Below are 13,167 nucleotides of genomic sequence, written 5' to 3'. Positions count from 1 at the left end.
TAAAGATACATGGACATTCTGTGTTTTAGTTCCACATACATAAAGACAGAGAAAAGATAAATAAAAGAACTGAAGAATACATAAAAATCTCTCAGATTCCTGCCCTGAAACACACAAAAAAGTTAAGAAACAAACCCTCAGTGTTCTCTGGTGTGTTAGCTTGCAGTAGCACTGAGGCTACGTGCAGTAAAAAATAGTCCTGGAATGATAGAGGCAGGAAAAGCCACGAGTGATGGTTAACGTGTTTGAAGCTGGCCGCAGCCATCGTACTTCACATCTTGGACAAACTCAGAAATAAACGAGCTGGTGTTCAGTCCTGGAGGCCTGCTGCTACTCGGTGCCAGGTGGGCGTCTACACGAGCCCAGATGTCCTCTCTGTAATTAGTGGCAGACCCAGCTCGGTCGGGTCCAGCCCAGATCCAACCTCTCATTTACAGAGGACCTCCCTGGATACTTAAGCAGCTTTACAACACGGAGCAGACCTTCTGGGAAACTGTCTTATCGCTGGGTAGGTGTTCAAAATGTCCATCGCCAAGGCGGCGGCCAAGGCCATGCTATCTGATGCCCTGCTGCAGGATGGCCCCGGAATAAACCGGATCAGCCACCTGGAGCTGGAGCTTCCTCTGGACAAGGTCATCAAGTACGTGTCGGTCGGCCTACCATTGCTGCTGATCTGCATGGCCTTCGCCCGTGAGATCTCTCTGGGTAAGCTTGTAAAACCATGTTACCACATTTATTCCGCGTTTTATTGCAGCCTTAATTAAAGCCTGTAGTCACTCCATTCTAAAGTGTTTGTAAAATAAGCATATTTATTATTGTATTGCAGTTTAATTGCTATTAACTGATAAAATAAGAGGGGTTATGAGGTTTTGATACAAATATCCCACTATGAAAATGAAAGTTGATGTAAAAATATAGACTTATTTTATGCTTTTTTTCCTCTGGGTAAAGCCACCTTGTACAAGTTCACAACATAATTATACATTTTTCTAATGCAAGCATCGGTCACCTTGGTGGTCATCAAACCTCTGCATCTGGAAAAGAAAGAAACTGACAAACGCATTCCAACCTACACATAACTGAGAAACCACACATTTGTTGAGTGAGATAGAGACAGAAGTCTCTCTCTCACAGAAACGATTTACTGCGCTTGAACATCTTCCTTACTGTCGTCTTCTGTCACAGCCATGTAGTGCAACAGATAACACAATATTTACAGAGGAATCCTTCAAGTGTTGATGCAAGCACCAAATTTAGCACAAATTCTCCTTTTAGACATTGCTCTTTTCAAAAAACGGACTAGCCACTTGAATGTTTAATTGGCCACCAGGTAGAGTCAAAGTGGTGCACTGAGGTTTTAAGGTTTTAAAAATAAATAGTTTACACCTTGTGTCATGCTTAGTTATCATGTTAAAGGGTAATATATGTCACAGCTCATAGAATCCAATGGACGTCGTCGACATTCTTTGACCATTACTTTGGAGACCAAGCTTTTGTCACGGTCAAACTATTCCATTTATTAATCATATTAGTTCAACCAATAATTTGCACCACTTTTTACCAAAATGGGAGCAACTTTAACTTTTGACTACTGTACAAACTGAAACTGACCTTTGTCAGCATTCTTAATGTTTTTGCCCTATAACAGTCACAGATAGTCCGAAGTACATCTTTTTGTTCGGACAAATAATGTGGTATAGTTGTCAATATGACTAGAGCATTTTTAAATTTTGACCTCTGTGCAATTCTGCAACTGACCATTACTTGGCAGCCTATTGGCCTGTCTGTTTTTTTTTCCAAAGACTAATGTCTAAGGTGTATTTGTGCCAAATGTTGTGCTTGCATCACCATTTGAATGATTGCTACACTAATTCAATGCAGAATCCTTTGTTATGCCGTGTTCACACTGGGGGCGACGCGAACAACAGCAGCGACAGGTTGCCATGTAATCCCTATGGAAGGATATGTTTTGGCACCAAGCCATGCAGCACAACGTGTTGTCGCGAATGAAGCAACGCGTGTGAAGCGATTTTGAGCGATTGGCGCATTTGTGGCGCGATATTGTGTCGTGTCACGTCGCATTGCCTTCCTCCCCAAGTTAAAAAATCTGAACTTTTTTGTCTTGTCTCGCCACGATGACCAATCAGGAACTGAATATGTAGTGACGTGGAGATGTCTGGAGTTTGACTGAGGATGTGTCCTGTCTCTGGTAGCCAGCCTGTGAGCAGGACTTATGTCCCTTTTGTCCTTTATTTCACAATTATGACAGAGTTTTTTTGGGGAAGTGCGAGCAGCCCCACAGCAGGGGCAGTAGAGTTTCTTTTTTTTTTTATTTTACGTGCGCGCGCGAGCAAATCGTCCGTGGAGATTATTTTATTTATTAACTTCACAGATGTATAATAAAGCAAATGGTGACTGGTTTCTAACAGTGACAGAGTTTTTGGGGAAGAGTGAGGAGCAGCCCCACAGCAAGCAGCGGAGTTTTTTTTTTAAATTGTTTACATGTGCGCGCGTGAACGGGACAGGAGGTCCTCAAACTGGGTCCTGCAGAGGCAGAAGGACCTCTGAAAGCGGCCGTCATCCAGACGTAGCTCCTGCATCAAATAATGATACTCCCCGAATTGGGAACATCTCATGACATTTGTCAGCTTTCCACAACAACTCGCTCCGTGTGATCAAGGTCCGTCAAGTTAACTTGATTGACAACCGGAGCCGGCGAGCGGAATGGATGCTCCTCCTATTTGATGACGCACTGGGGCAAATTTTTGCAGCGAAAGCAGAGCAACACACCGGGCAATGGTGGCGCATCCGTCGCCACGCGACCCCCACGAATTTGTGGCGTCTGATTGCGCCCGGTGTGAATGCGGCATTATGGTTAGGGGTTTGAATGGAACCGACCCGTTTCAGACTATGGACCCAAATGCAGGGAGCTGGACATGGAGAGGAGTACAAAGGAAAAATCTGATTTATTTGTAATAAATAAATGAAAATGCTGTGCTGGGGTGCCTGCAGTATGGAGAGCGGCCCATCCTCTAGCGGTGAAATTAGGGAGCTGCAGTTTCCTGAGCCAGTCTTGAAGGAATGTATAAGAAAGGATTCTGAGACCAGGACCAGGTGGGACGTTTGGCTCTGTGACAAGGAACTAAGGAAGAAGACACAGAGGGTGAGTGGAAGGCACTCGTAATGCTGGGGTCTCACACTGTCACAGTTCATAAAAAGTTTAACACAGGCTGTAGCAGAGTACACAAAATAAAGTCCTCTTCTTAAGAAAAAACGGTTCACTGTTAAGCAATTGTTCATAAGTTGTATTCAAAGGTCAGCGGTCAAGTGCAGCATATTGAAGTGCAGTGCCAGTTAAGCAGGACTTGATAAAGCTGGGCAGAGTTCTCAATTGTTTGATATCAGAGTTTGTGCAGTTGTTAGACAGATCTTAAAATAGTTCTTTATCATAGCACAGTCACAACAGGAACTCAGTGAGAAAGTTATCTCACAGAGACAAGGGGAACTTAACTGGCGATTAGTCGACAACTGCTCCACACCGGGAGCCGATGAGCTCCCAAAGTGACGTTGCAGTGCAGGTATTAGTACCTGGGTCCAGGTCTGCTTGGAAGCCATACTGGGATCGTCTGGAACAGTAGGAAAAGACAGTTTGCTCTACTGTTGAAATTAGAGGAAGAGACCAGCATTACCTGAGCATAAGCTGCAGGAAGTTTCAGTGTGATGAATGCATGGCTGGAGACGCATCTATGGTCGGCAGTAAGGCTTGGTCCTTCAGGCTCTGTCTTCACTTACAACAAGGCTGGAAGCTGACGAGGTACAAATGTAGAAAGCAAGGCAGAGACAGCAAAACAGGGATGCCTCTGGATCTAAGGTCACAAAAGTATCTGGCAATCATCTAACAGTTGCTCAGAGTATAAATAGTCTCACAGGTAATTAGTCACTCATCACAATCAGGGGAGACTAGAAACTAAGGGTGCCTCTCCATCTAGTGGGAAATAAAACACATGACACAAGGTAAAAACAGTCCAGAGCTGAGGCCGGGGGAAATCCTGACATCCTTTTAGTGGGTTCGTGTGGAGTTCTGGCTGTTATTTGAGTTCTAGAAAGTAACCACTTTAAAACACACCTACTCCTTATTCATAATCAAGCCAGCAGGTGGTTGACATATCTATGGAATATTACATCATCAAAACATAGATTTTTATTTATTATTTCATAGCTTTTTCACTGGATCTACCACGTGAACATTAACCAGATTTTTATGTTTGTCCTCACTGACCTTTTAACTTCATAGGGTCCAAGATATTATCTCTCTCTCTCTCTCTGGCTTACCTACCCACTGACACCTACCCACTTTACATGGTACATGCCTAGGTGTAGGAATACCAAACAAATGAGACATTTTCTACAGTGCCACCTGGGGTCAAACATTATAAACATTTAATTCACTTTTTTTTTGGCTCAAATGCAGTTTATTTCATAGATTAACATCTTGAAGAGTGATACAGTGTTTTCAACACTCATCTGCTTTGTCCAAGACAATTCTTTGTAATCTGAGCGACGGCTGTAATTACACGTCGTGTTCCTCACTGTGAAACAAAAAGAAAAATAAATAACCATTTATTCACCAAATAGTGACGTTAACTGCATTAAAGCCTGCTGAGAAGAAAAGATGTGATGACACAATACTATTAAAAATACAAAACTGTTATTCTGTTTTTTTTTTCTTGATATTGACAAACCCTTTTTAGAACAAGATTATGTTTTATATTAAATTTCAGCTCTTTATTTGTGGCTGTTCAGTTTTTAAAAACACAAACAAACACACGTACACAAAAAGTCATTCTGGCGACATGGGCGCCTCTGACTTCCAAAGCTGGTCTGCAATCACTCGGATGCTCCTGCTGCTAATTACCACGTGGGGATGATTGAGAGCAGCGCCGGCTGTAATTAGCACGAGAACTTGTGCGCTGGCAGATCTTTTCTCTCCGAGTCAAATGAGACAATGTGTTGATGAACCGGGGGCGGAGTCGGGGTGTCGAACTTTACATGGAGCCACGTGTGCAACGGCAGTGTTTGGAGCCATTTTATCTGCTCAGCTGGCACTTTCACAACATGCCTGATTGCATTTGCACCCCGACTCCAAGAACCGCGGTACAGACATCAAGTATGAACACGAGGAGTGGGAGTGAGAAATGATCAGATATTTGGGCTCGCTCGCGTTGCCAAATGTCTCACAGAGTCGAGAGTTGAAGGAAAGAATATTTGCCAAAATTTTCTAAAGATGAGTTTTGTTTTTTAAATTTAGCCAACTTGGCATCACACATGCCCACACACAAGCTCAGAGAGATATGTGTGCAGAGTGGGTAAACGTGCAGAGGCGTCAGATAACCACAGAACTTGCATCACATGCATGATCCCCACGTGCAGGAAAACGTTCCATTAAACTCCAAACAGGTGCTGTCTGTCCTTCATACAGTGCATTCAAATGACATGTCTACAAAGATTAAAGTTGTAGAGTTTTGCAAAGTTTGAAGTTTCTGTGAAACATATTTTAGGGGTTTGTGAAAATACTGAGGACATAAACAGAAAAATAAATTAGAAATTATTTACTTTAATGCTGTTGCCCAGTGTAGCTTCCAAAACACTTTAACCACTCACCTCTTTTTAGACATATTTTTCATTATTTATATTACCTGGTTAATTTTATCTTGCCTTCATGCAATATCAATGTCTAATAATTAATCTATATGATAAGTGACAGATATAATGGGTCTTTACCTACGAGACCACTCATTACACACGGTCAAGTATTTGGACAGCAACACAGTTTTGCATTAACTATTTAGAAATTACATTCATGTTTATAAATATTCTCTTCATTTTCAGAGCCTATAATTTATAATCAAATTAAGATGATTTTTAATGCACATCATCACTTTTAAAACCAGTTTTCTTTAAACAAGTCAGCAGAGTAGATGAACATCTCCATGTCCGGGACTTCAATTACACTCAACAAAAATATAAACGCAACACTTTTGGTTTTGCTCCCATTTTGTATGAGATGAACTCAAAGATCTAAAACTTTTTCCACATACACAATATCACCATTTCCCTCAAATATTGTTCACAAACCAGTCTAAATCTGTGATAGTGAGCACTTCTCCTTTGCTGAAATAATCCATCCCACCTCACAGGTGTGCCATATCAAGATGCTGATTAGACACCATGATTAGTGCACAGGCTGCCCACTGCCCACAATAAAAGGCCACTCTGAAAGGTGCAGTTTTGTTTTATTTGGGGGGGGATACCAGTCAGTATCTGGTGTGACCACCATTTGCCTCATGCAGTGCAACACATCTCCTTTGCATAGAGTTGATCAGGTTGTCAATTGTGACCTGTGGAATGTTGGTCCACTCCTCTTCAATGGCTGTGGGAAGTTGCTGGATATTGGCAGGAACTGGTACACGCTGTCGTATATGCCGGTCCAGAGCATCCCATACATGCTCAATGGGTGACATGTCCGGTGAGTATGCCGGCCATGCAAGAACTGGGACATTTTCAGCTTCCAAGAATTGTGTACAGATCCTTGCAACATGGGGCCGTGCATTATCCTGCTGCAACATGAGGTGATGTTCTTGGATGTATGGCACAACAATGGGCCTCAGGATCTCGTCACGGTATCTCTGTGCATTCAAAATGCCATCAATAAAATGCACCTGTGTTCTTCGTCCATAACAGACGCCTGCCCATACCATAAACCCACCGCCACCATGGGCCACTCGATCCACAACATTGACATCAGAAAACCGCTCACCCACACTACGCCACACACGCTGTCTGCCATCTGCCCTGAACAGTGTGAACCGGGATTCATCCGTGAAGAGAACACCTCTCCAACGTGCAAAACGCCAGCGAATGTGAGCATTTGCCCACTCAAGTCGGTTACGACGACGAACTGGAGTCAGGTCGAGACCCCGATGAGGACGACGAGCATGCAGATGAGCTTCCCTGAGACGGTTTCTGACAGTTTGTGCAGAAATTCTTTGGTTATGCAAACCGATTGTTTCAGCAGCTGTCCGAGTGGCTGGTCTCAGACGATCTTGGAGGTGAACATGCTGGATGTGGAGGTCCTGGGCTGGTGTGGTTACACGTGGTCTGCGGTTGTGAGGCTGGTTGGATGTACTGCCAAATTCTCTGAAACACCTTTGGAGACGGCTTATGGTAGAGAAATGAACATTCAATACACGAGCAACAGCTCTGGTTGACATTCCTGCTGTCAGCATGCCAATTGCACGCTCCCTCAAATCTTGCGACATCTGTGGCATTGTGCTGTGTGATAAAACTGCACCTTTCAGAGCGGCCTTTTATTGTGGGCAGTCTAAGGCACACCTGTGCACTAATCATGGTGTCTAATCAGCATCTTGATATGGCACACCTGTGAGGTGGGATGGATTATCTCAGCAAAGCAGAAGTGCTCACTATCACAGATTTAGACTGGTTTGTGAACAATATTTGAGGGAAATGGTGATATTGTGTATGTGGAAAAAGTTTTAGATCTTTGAGTTCATCTCATACAAAATGGGAGCAAAACCAAAAGTGTTGCGTTTATATTTTTGTTGAGTGTACATCAGTCATTAAGAAATACACTTAGCATGATACTGTATGATCAATCTGTGTGGACTAGGCAGTTCTCAAATAGTGAGTGATTAGAAGAAGGAGACTATTGAGGGAAGCCACCCAGACACCCATGACAAAAACTTCTCTGGCTCTGACTGGAGAACCTGCAATGCAACATTCTTTATTTCCACAGCAAATATCTGAAACAATCCTGCAGATGTGATAGAAGCACCAAATTTGGCACAATACTCCTTTGCAGTGTTGTCACAGTTACTTTGAAAAGTTACTTTATTAGTTACTTTTTTAGTTGCTTTACACAGTTACTTTATACAGTTACTTCATTAGCAGCTTTATGCAGTTACTCTATTAGGAGCCGCCAACAACTTGTAGCTAATAAGTAATGTAACTAATAAGGTAAATAGCAGGGGTGGGCACAGCTAATGGTTAATGGTTATCTTTGATAACCATTAATCAGATAACTGAAAAGTTATCTTTTATGAAGATAAACTCTAAACTGATAAAAAAAATGTATATTTATTACAGATAACCGATAACTATTAGTACTGATTTGAACGAGGCCACAATCAGATTACACTGTCGGCTTCTGATAAACCAGTTTCACTTTAAGGGCTGCAGGGGCTGCTGGGTAAATTCAAGGATCACTAACACAAAGAACACATGAAAAATTAATACATTAAAAAATAAAACCCCAAACACTGTAATCATCTTTCAAAAGCAGTAAAACACAGTATTAGAAGTCACAGTTTATCTCGGTATTAGGTAGGCCGTCATTTACAAGCTAAAAGCTGCTGCTTTTTTCGCACACTTTGAACCCTGCGGCTTAAACAACCGAAATACATCCATGAATGCATTGATTGGCAGAGTAAAATACACATAATAAATAAAAATACTTACCTGTTAGTTTTAATGGGATTCATCTGAATAAATAATCCACACAAAGCGTCCTTTATTTAAAATCCAAAACTGTCTAAACGTGAAGAAAAGTCCCTCCCTCTGTACACACAGCTGCGCCATGAGAACTCCTCTCCCCCACCGAGTCTTGGCAAGTAAATTACAGCCACAAAGAAATAAAATAAAATGATGTTAAAATTTGTCTGTTTTGTTTTTGTGTCGAGTGGACGACTCACTGTAACGTCCAAAGTGAACCTGAACTACACTACCCACAATGCTCCCTGCGTCGACCAGCCAATCACGTTTTGCGCTTAATGATGATGTCATCAGCAAGAGACAGGCAGCCACTCTGCTGCAAACACACAACAGACAGACTAAAGTGTTTGATTTTAGGGTTTACAAACATTTTTGACCGTTAAACCTTGCTCACTTTACCAGCAATATCTGACTAAAGGTTATCGGAACTAAATTGGTCCGATGATGGTTTTAAAACTTATCTGAAAAGCTAATCCAATAGCAAAAACATTAGCTTCGAGATATTATCTGCTGTCAAAGTAGCTGAACTGTGCCCACAAATGGTAGCTAGTAATCAGCAAAGTAACTAATAGTTACTTTGCTGATTACTCAATCTTAAGAGTAACCAAGTTTGATTACTAATTACTTTATTAATTACATTCAGTAGCTGCCAACAAGTTGTCCGCAGCTGCTAATGAAGTAACTGTGTCAAGTGTTAAAAGTAACAAATAAAGTATCTTTTCAAAGTTACTGTGGCAATAGTAAAATTACACAGGAGTCAAATTTTAAAAGATGCTCCAATCATATTGGAAACAATACCATTTTATTTGTCTGAACACAAATATCACAAAAAGGTATAGTTTGGACTATCTATGACTGAATGTTATGGGGTAAAAACAGCAATAATGATGACAAAAGTCAATTTCAGTCAAAAGTTAAACTCCAATTTTGATGTAAAAAAAGTGGTGCAAATTATTGGTTGAGCAAATAGGATGAATAAATGAAGTTTTGACTGTGTTGAATGTTTGGTCTGCAAAGTAAAGGTCAAACAATGTTGATGTCCACTGGATTTGATGACATGTGACATGTTACTCTGTAATGTGATAACTAAGCATGACACATGGTGCAAACTATTCCTTTTTAAAATCCTGTTAACTCAACAAAGAATTTGCAGCATGTTTTACCAAAATTTGAGCAATTTAAAGCTCCCGTCACATAGCAAGAATGTGCAGGAACCATGCCGACACGGCAAATATTGCCATACTCCGATGCAGTCGGGAGGAAAACAGACGTAGTCAGCCGTGTCCACACCTGCACGACAACAGGTAGATGACACAGACTGCTGTCAGAAGGCCATAAAAGGCTCTGCAGACTGCTCGATGTCCAAACGTCTGGATGGCAAACACGGGACCGGAGTGGGAGCGAGCTCTTTGTTCCTCAAGCGCACATGTGCATGGGGCTGCAATTATCACTCAGCCGTGTGTGTGTGTGTGCGTGTTCATGCATAACGCTGCATGAGCTTAGTGCCACTGGACAGCTTCGCTGACATTGGGCCATGGTGTCCTCTGCGTCAGATGGAGCATTTCTGGTGAATTTCTTTTTTCTTTTTCGCTCACTTCAGGAGCACAATACAACTCTGGACACTGTGATGGTTGGATTATCACATGCGATTTACTTTTTATTTTGGGTGACAGGATTTTAACCACAGGCTGTGTCCCGGCTCCACGTCCATGTCTGCACTGTGAAACACTCCTGAACCACTGTTGGAGGTGAGATTCATGTTTATTAATGCTGTCATGGCCTGGCACAACAGTTCCATGTCATATCTCCAACAGAGTTAGAAGGTGATCATTTATTACTGTGTGAGATCCGTCCAGTTCCGAGCCTGACGCGTGCAATGACGCGTTACTGCGCACCACAGAGAGGCGCAGCTGCTCGTGTTATATACAGTTATGATGGAGACTTTAGTGCACATTATTTACATCACCCATGGGGAGGAATGGGCAAATATCTGTACTGTAAGGTCTATTGTGGATATAACAGCCTGTTCAGATTTGCGGCTGCATGCACACAGTAGCGCACGGTGGTTTTGGTTTGATAGCTGCTCCACTGTACATGATAATAATTCGTAATTCTTATAATGAAGCATGCCACATACATTTCAACAGTTCCTTTGTGCTCCGGGTGGGGGGCATTATTATATGTGGCACATGCAGGTCATACTGACAAGCTTTGCCGTGCCAGTTCATCTCGAGGTTTCATCGTATGTGCTCAAATCGCTTCAGATCCTGTTTTTCTGCCACTGGAATATATTAATCGAGGTCAGATGGTCATCAGATTGCACATAGGGCTTTGAACATGTGCATCACACTCGCGGCCGCCAGCCGATTTTGACCAACTGTGTGGACTGTCGCAGATGGCTGTCAAAACGTTTTGGAACTGAAATCCGACACTTTTCGAATGTGCCCCGATTCATAATACTGGCACCATTTTGCATGATTCTGGCTATGTGTGACAGGGGTATAACTTTTGACCCCTGTACAAACTGAAATTGACCTTTGTCACCATTCTTGCTGTTTCTACCCTATAACTCCATAGAATCCACTTATAGATTGACCATCGACTGGTGGTTGGCTCTCACTGCGGTATTGTATCACTTCCTGTTCCGGAGCACAGCGGTGTTTTTCTGTATCTGTTAGCTGTTTACTCTGCGCAGTTAGATTGATCTAGTTATCTAGATTACGATTTGTTTCCCAGTGTAATCTTTACGTGCCTTAACTAAAGCACTCCTTCTGCTGAATCACCTATAAATTATTTACACATTATTCACTTTGCGTGTTTTTAGGAATCCGCTAGCTTAGCGTAGCTACTAGCTCTTAGCCGATTTAGCATGGCGGCTTCTCCTGTCTCTCCCGCACTTTTCTGCTCTGGGTGTGAAATGTTTAGTTATTCCTCGGCCTCCTTTAGCAGTAACGGTACTTGTAATAAGTGTAGCTTATTCGTAGCTTTGGAGGCCAGGCTGGGCGAATTGGAGACTCGGCTCCGCACCGTGGAAAATTCTACAGCTAGCCAGGCCCCTGTAGTCGGTGCGGACCAAGGTAGCTTAGCCGCCGTTAGTTCCCCCCTGGCAGATCCCGAGCAGCCGGGAAAGCAGGCCGACTGGGTGACTGTGAGGAGGAAGCGTAGCCCTAAACAGAAGCCCCGTGTACACCGCCAACCCGTTCACATCTCTAACCGTTTTTCCCCACTCGACGACACACCCGCCGAGGATCAAACTCTGGTTATTGGCGATTCTGTTTTGAGAAATGTGAAGTTAGCGACACCAGCAACCATAGTCAATTGTCTTCCGGGGGCCAGAGCAGGCGACATTGAAGGAAATTTGAAACTGCTGGCTAAGGCTAAGCGTAAATTTGGTAAGATTGTAATTCACGTCGGCAGTAATGACACCCGGTTACGCCAATCGGAGGTCACTAAAATTAACATTAAATCGGTGTGTAACTTTGCAAAAACAATGTCGGACTCTGTAGTTCTCTCTGGGCCCCTCCCCAATCGGACCGGGAGTGACATGTTTAGCCGCATGTTCTCCTTGAATTGCTGGCTGTCTGAGTGGTGTCCAAAAAATGAGGTGGGCTTCATAGATAATTGGCAAAGCTTCTGGGGAAAACCTGGTCTTGTTAGGAGAGACGGCATCCATCCCACTTTGGATGGAGCAGCTCTCATTTCTAGAAATCTGGCCAATTTCTTAAATCCTCCAAACCGTGACTATCCAGGGTTGGGACCAGGAAGCAGAGTTGTAGTCTTACACACCTCTCTGCAGCTTCTCTCCCCCTGCCATCCCCTCATTACCCCATCCCCGTAGAGACGGTGCCTGCTCCCAGACTACCAATAACCAGCAAAAATCTATTTAAGCATAAAAATTCAAAAAGAAAAAATAATATAGTACCTTCAACTGCACCACAGACTAAAACAGTTAAATGTGGTCTATTAAACATTAGGTCTCTCTCTTCTAAGTCCCTGTTGGTAAATGATATAATAATTGATCAACATATTGATTTATTCTGCCTAACAGAAACCTGGTTACAGCAGGATGAATATGTTAGTTTAAATGAGTCAACACCCCCGAGTCACACTAACTGTCAGAATGCTCGTAGCACGGGCCGGGGCGGAGGATTAGCAGCAATCTTCCATTCCAGCTTATTAATTAATCAAAAACCCAGACAGAGCTTTAATTCATTTGAAAGCTTGTCTCTTAGTCTTGTCCATCCAAATTGGAAGTCCCAAAAACCAGTTTTATTTGTTATTATCTATCGTCCACCTGGTCGTTACTGTGAGTTTCTCTGTGAATTTTCAGACCTTTTGTCTGACTTAGTGCTTAGCTCAGATAAGATAATTATAGTGGGCGATTTTAACATCCACACAGATGCTGAGAATGACAGCCTCAACACTGCATTTAATCTATTATTAGACTCTATTGGCTTTGCTCAAAAAGTAAATGAGTCCACCCACCACTTTAATCATATCTTAGATCTTGTTCTGACTTATGGTATGGAAATAGAAGACTTAACAGTATTCCCTGAAAACTCCCTTCTGTCTGATCATTTCTTAATAACATTTACATTT

General features: G+C 42.5%; 1 protein-coding gene across 2 annotated transcripts in view; it reads left to right on the top strand.

Annotated features, from left to right (window-relative positions):
* The first annotated feature begins 207 nt into the window (after positions 1 to 207).
* panx3 (pannexin 3) overlaps positions 208 to 13,167 on the top strand; it is a 33,630-nt gene continuing 20,670 nt past the window's right edge. For both annotated transcript variants that reach the window (XM_034178875.1, XM_034178874.1), the window contains exon 1: positions 208 to 705. In XM_034178875.1, the coding sequence (XP_034034766.1) occupies positions 522 to 705 (184 nt within the window). In that variant the 5' untranslated portion in view covers positions 208 to 521. The remainder of the gene's footprint in view (positions 706 to 13,167) is intronic.

Source organism: Thalassophryne amazonica, chromosome 9, assembly GCF_902500255.1.
Source record: "Thalassophryne amazonica chromosome 9, fThaAma1.1, whole genome shotgun sequence".
Classification (NCBI taxonomy): Eukaryota; Metazoa; Chordata; class Actinopteri; order Batrachoidiformes; family Batrachoididae; genus Thalassophryne; species Thalassophryne amazonica.
This window is presented reverse-complemented; position numbering and strand designations above follow the sequence as displayed.